The sequence below is a fragment of the Glandiceps talaboti genome, chromosome 7, assembly GCF_964340395.1.
Source record: "Glandiceps talaboti chromosome 7, keGlaTala1.1, whole genome shotgun sequence".
Classification (NCBI taxonomy): Eukaryota; Metazoa; Hemichordata; class Enteropneusta; family Spengelidae; genus Glandiceps; species Glandiceps talaboti.
In genome coordinates, this window is record NC_135555.1 from 27,924,285 (window position 1) to 27,930,821 (window position 6,537).

The following is a 6,537-nucleotide window of genomic DNA, read 5'->3' on the forward strand; positions in this document are numbered from 1 at the left end:
TCATTACAGACATTTGAACACACCAAAATCTTTAGATAGATGACAATTTTTTATGGTTTACATATTGGGCCGTGTTTTGACTGGATCAGGAAATCTCGGTTCAAAATAAACTTCACAAGTAGCGTATGCACGTAACAATCACCAACGCAGGGCAATCTGAGCTTGCTTTAATTTGTACTTCCGGAATACTTCCATAATATCTCGCATCTCCAATTTCGAGTTGGTTTTAAAATGTCTTTGATTTTCCTATTATTTTCCTTCCGTGTTCTTACAAAATGTCGGTTAAGGTTGTTTTATGATTGACTAGACTTGTCCTATTTCCAGAAAACAGTCAATGTTCACGTGCTTGTACTCCTCCGAGTTATACTGAATGGCGAGTATCACCGAGCTTATGTATTTCAATTCAATTGGTGATTCAATTTTCCAAACAAACCCGTCCGTAACAATCGAGTCTAGTTTTGTTTATCCGTCTGTCTATGATATCAGTCGATGTGTCTGATACGCAGTGATGTGCCAATACATATTGAAAGTTATTTTTAATCGAAAGACTTGGCCATTTTCAGATGCCAACATGAGCAATGCGTCAGACAATCAAACGCGAAAGACACCATAACCAACTAACTAAAAGAAAATGCTTTATATGTAATTTGTAGCAAGCTAGCTGTGTGGAAAGATTTTGGTTCAATGTAACAGCCAAATTCAGGCAAAATTTCCCCTTTTGGATTTAATGGAGTGTGTACGTACAGACATAAGCAGACACTGATTTTTTGACTAAATTTATGTGGCAGTGTGTAAAATCACGTAGGTTACCCCTTTCATCGCACATTCGAAGCTTCAGACAATATTTTGAAGTAAATAGTAACATGGTGATTCCGCCGTGGTTTAGAAAGTGGCCATGCTACTACATCTAGTTACGAAATTTCCCGTGTTTGACGATCGAGACTGAGCAAAATTTAACGTAATGCAGTTATTCCGAAATTCAAAACGAAATATTTGTATTGGGAAGGGCTTCCGGGAAAAGTGAAGTTTAGACACACAGGGCCACTATAGATAGCACCGTGGATCTGCCGCCGGACAGAGTAACATCATAATTACCTTGGATTTGACTTTGGCCACGCCTCTGATTACTAATTAATGAGATGACGTCAATAAACTGGGCTTCCGCACCATTTGCAATGTGATCTTGTGTATCACATTCCAGTGGAACGACCTCGATTTGCCGTGTTTCTACGATGCTACACTTGTATTAATCAAAACGACAATTAGAATAACTGAAGACTCGTTTTATCCACTGCTTGGTGATATTTTTTTTGCATGACACGCCGGGAAATCATCTGCATGTCAAATTTTACGCTGTATTTCGAAAATCAGCATTTTCTCCGTTTACATTTTCAAGCCCCCAGACTAAGTTCTAAAGTCTCGATGTCGACAGTACTTCCTCACAATCAATTGAAATTTTTGCTGGTGCTTTCTTAGGTATTGTTCTTACAAAGTGTGTTTCAGAATTTGTAAGTTCGCTCTATTACGTGTGAAATTGATGATTAAGTGAGAAAAATCTGTCAATAAGCTTCCCATTATAATTTGTCAACTTTTGAGGCATGTTGTAAAAGAACGACAGATGGCAGAAAAAAAGTGAGACACACTTTTGTTATGTGTGAAGTGAAAATTCTAAAACACCAAAGAAATGGAAAATTGGGTGACAGGTGGTCTCTTCCGAGGCGTTTATATTGGCGCCTTGAGATAATCAAGACACCTCTATTCATACCTTAAACAAACTCTCACTTTCAGTCAAAGACAATAGAAAATACAATAGCATTTAAGAGGAGAGAAAAACCTTTCAGAAAATATATGGGTTGATGGTGTAAACTTTATTCATTGTTGGGAAACAATAACTTGAAAATATGTCACCCTTAAAACCTTCCCTTTGTGCATCTCCACCTTTTAACTCAGACACTTTGTAGTATTTATTTGTTGCCACCAAATCTATTAAATATAAAATTCAGTTTATATTTATTCTTATTTTTATTTGATTGTACCTTTATAAAGGGTTATTTTTAATAATCCTTGAATATATTATGTGTACTAAATAACAAATAGTACAATCAGATCTGATACAGTTATCTGTAACATTCTCAAATCTAGCTAGATGCAAAGAAATATGTCAGCACAATAAGTTTACATGAAATAGCTAGATGATAATGATTTGTTTGTATTCATAGATGGTCTGCGTTTACTGTCATGTGGTGAAGATCAGTATATGAGAATTATAGATGTACACAGTGGTACCGAAGTATATGCTAAAGATGCTGGTGAAGAACTCAGGTAGTTAAAAGTGTCATCTTTATGGAAAGAATAATAATTCAACCATCATGTGGACACTGCTAAAATATGAAAATATATACCTTTACATAACATCTCTACTCTCTGGTTTGCATAAAGTAGATATATATAGATACATCACTTAACATGCATTTGTACATACACACACATGTGCACAGACAGGCACCCACAGACATGCACATGCACATACAGACACAAATAGATACACACATGGGAAATCAGACATACTCACACATGCATGCACATGTACTCACACATCAAGAGCATTAGACAGTGCCGTGATCATCAAGTCATAGAAAGTTCAGAGTATATAAAAATATTAAAGATGAATTTCTTGTTTTCAATTATTACTGACAGATGTTTATGTTGGGATGGTAGTACAGTGTTGGCAGGTACTCAGTCAGGTCATTTACTCATATGGGACTTTGCCAAAGTTAAGGTGCTGAACAAGGTCAAAGGTCATGATGGTAAGTTCGATGCAAAACTTCGTCTTTTGGTGTATCATGAAATACCATGCTATAGCCAGTTTATCATGCCATTTATATCAAAACAAGTTACAACCATTGTAACTCTTTATTCAAAACAAGTTACAACCATTGCAATTCTTAATTTAAAACAAGTTACAACCATTGCTACTCTTAATTCAACACAAATTACAACCACTGCAACTCTTAATTCAACACAAATTACAACACAAATTACAAGCATTGCAACTCTTAATTCAAAAGTTTATCATGCCATTTATATCAAAACAAGTTACAACCATTGTAACTCTTTATTCAAAACAAGTTACAACCATTGCAATTCTTAATTTAAAACAAGTTACAACCATTGCTACTCTTAATTCAACACAAATTACAACCACTGCAACTCTTAATTCAACACAAATTACAAGCATTGCAACTCTTAATTCAAAACAAGTTACAACCATTGCAACACTTTATTCAAAACAAATTACAACCACTGCAACTCTTTATTCAAAACAAATTACAACCACTGCAACTCTTAATTCAAAACAAATTACAACCATTGCAACTCTTTATTCAAAACAAATTACAAGCATTGCGCAACTCTTAATTCAAAACAAATTACAACCACTGCAACTCTTTATTCAAAACAGGTTACAAGCATTGCGCAACTCTTAATTCAAAACAAATTACAACCACTGCAACTCTTAATTCAACACAATTTACAACCATTACAACTTTTTATACAAAACAACATTACAACCATTGTAACTCTTTATTCAAAACAAATTGCAATCATTGCAACTCTTACAGGAATGCTAAATTTATACACATCAAAGGGTTTGCACTTTTTAGTCCCTGCCGAACGAAGTCCGGGACGGGGACTTATGGATTGGGTTCCTTGCATCCGTGCGTCTGTGCGTCTGTCTGTCCATCCGCTGCCGTTTCTTGGAGATGCCTTGACCAATTTTTTTCAAACTTGGTACAGGGGCAACATACAATGGCATACATATGCACGTCAATTTGTTTCATGATACGATCCAATATGGTTGCCTAGCAGCCATTTTGTTTGCAAATTTTCCCTGTCTAAAGCCATAACTCAGACATGCTTGAACAGATCTCATTCAAAGTTGGTATTAGGACAGTGTTCTATGACATACATGTGCATATTCATTGTTGTCATGATACGATCCAATATGGCCGCCTGGCAGCCATTTTGTTTGTGAATTTTCCATGTCCAAAGCCATAACTCAGACATGCTTGAACAGATCTCATTCAAAGTTGGTATTAGGACAGTGTTCTATGACATACATGTGCATATCCATTTTAATTGTGATACGATCCAATATGGCTGCCTGGAAGCCATTTTGTTTGCGAATTTTCCATGTCCAAAGCCATAACTCAGACATGCTTGAACAGATCTCATTCAAAGTTGGTATTAGGATAATGTTCTATGACATACATGTACATATTCATTGTTGTTGTGATACGATCCAATATGGCCGCCTGGCAGCTATTTTGTTTGTGAATTTTCCATGTCCAAAGCCATAACTCAGACATGCTTGAACAGATCTCATTCAAAGTTGGTATTAGGACAGTGTTCTATGACATACATGTGCATATCCATTTTCATCATGATACGATTCAATATGGCTGCCTGGCAGCCATTTTGTTTGCAATTTTTCTATGTCCAAAGCCATAACTCAGACATGCTTAAACAGATCTCATTCAAAGTTGGTATTAGGACAGTGTTCTATGACATACATGTGCATATCCATTTTCTTCATGATACGATCCCCCATACCCGACCCATCCTTTATTGTTGTAGGCATGTTCCATGTCCAACAAGCAGACACAACATATCTAAGTCTGTTTGATTTAGGTTCACAAGTGTTGTTGCGTGATCAGAGTAGTGATAATTCCTTAAAACCCAATCATAGTGGGGAGTATGTCATTCTCAATGACTTGTTTTTAATTGTTAAGTGTTTTAACTCCATTGGTGATATAATTATACTTTTCAATAAAACATGATAAACGTCATGAATTTAAGTGTCAACTTCAAGAGTTTCTAATTCTTGTTAATGTTGATTTTGTTGTATAGGTGCCATAATGTGTATAGACTGCAGTAGTGATGGCAGGACGGTACTGACTGGTGGTCAAGACAGGAAAGTTGTAATGTGGAAAATCTAGTATAGTTCCATTAGAGTTATTTAGTGGACACTTTATCTGTAGGATGTGTTTGTAGAGTCACAGTCATTTGATCTATTTGTGCTATATTTGTCATCAACAAATCCACCAAAACTTGAACTCATTGTACATGGCTAAATTTTTACCAAAAGGCTCTTTCATAAATTAGATATGATGACAAATGTTTGAATGCTCTCTGTGTGTAATTGTACTGTGTAATTTAACAATTTTAATTTTTACATCGGTACATTTTTATTGAAAGCGTCATTACACTAAAGGAATCTGTTGTCAAATAGTTCTAGTATAGAAAAGAAGACAAAATAAAACTGAACCCAAATTTCATTCCTTTGTGAAATAGATTGTATAAATTGTGCACATGCAGTGTGGGGATTATGAATATTGTCTAACCTAATCTAGCATTTCCCTTAATACACCATTTTACATTAATAATGCATCAGCCAGAAAATGGGGGCAAATTCTTACATCACAGACAGACAGACAGACAGACATATTGTTACAACATAGGAACTTCGGAAGACAAACTAACATGTTACAAAATAGACACACAAACACAGACTTTAGACACTCAAGAGACAAGAGACACAGACTGACATGTTACCTCATAGACACACACAGACACAGACTGTAGACACTCAAGAGACAAGAGACACAGACTGACATGTTACCTCATAGACACACACAGACACAGACTGTAGATACTCAGAGACACAGACTGACATGTTACCTCATAGACACACAGACACAGACTGTAGATACTCAGAGACACACACAGACTCAGAAATTCAGACACGTAGACTCACATTGTAGTATATGAAAACTTAGACACAGAAACTAAAATATGTTCTAACATAGAAGCTCAGAGACACATAATAAATGTGTCTCTGGATTTCCATGTTCTGACATACTGAGAACACAGAAACTATGACACTGGATGACATGCAGTCTCAGACTGACTTAACCCTTTGAACCCCAAGCCCCTGAGAGGGTATAATATAGGTGTTGGTACCATGTTACATAACACCTGGTGTCAAAACTGACCAAGGATGACCCAGGAAAACTATATATTTATGGAATCTACATATATCAGAGTTTCCAAAAATATGCAAATTTATGTCATGTGACCTCATTATATATTCAAAATGGCCGCCAAACCAGTAAAGTTATGAAATATTTTTCACATTTTTATAATTTGTATTGTGAGAGTACAAAATTCTCAGTTTTTTATAGAATTTTAGCCCACAATGTTACCAGCCTGTGGAATGATATAGAAATATTACATAATATGTAAAGATTTATGTATGTAATTTTGATTTTCACCCTGGTAAACATGTGGTAACTCGTTATTTTTGCATGCAATTCAAGGAGTGGAAGTACCATATTGCAGGATTGTTTGAGTCCAAACTGACCAATGATGATCTGATGAAACCATATATTTTTGAACTGGTCATAAAAAAAGCATCCCAAAAATATGCAAATATTGGTCATGTGACCTCATTATATATTCAAAATGGCCGCCTTTACA

The 6,537-nt window shown here is 35.6% G+C and overlaps 1 protein-coding gene across 7 annotated transcripts in view; it reads left to right on the top strand.

Moving 5' to 3' along the window:
• The window catches only part of LOC144437164 (protein FAN-like), a 288,538-nt gene extending 283,232 nt beyond the window's left edge, over positions 1 to 5,306 (top strand). For all 7 annotated transcript variants that reach the window (XM_078126034.1, XM_078126037.1, XM_078126040.1 and 4 more), the window contains 3 exons: positions 2,220 to 2,322; positions 2,698 to 2,807; positions 4,909 to 5,306. In XM_078126034.1, coding sequence (XP_077982160.1) covers positions 2,220 to 2,322; positions 2,698 to 2,807; positions 4,909 to 4,997 — 302 coding nt within the window. In that variant the 3' untranslated portion in view covers positions 4,998 to 5,306. The remainder of the gene's footprint in view (positions 1 to 2,219; positions 2,323 to 2,697; positions 2,808 to 4,908) is intronic.
• The last annotated feature ends 1,231 nt before the right edge of the window (positions 5,307 to 6,537 follow it).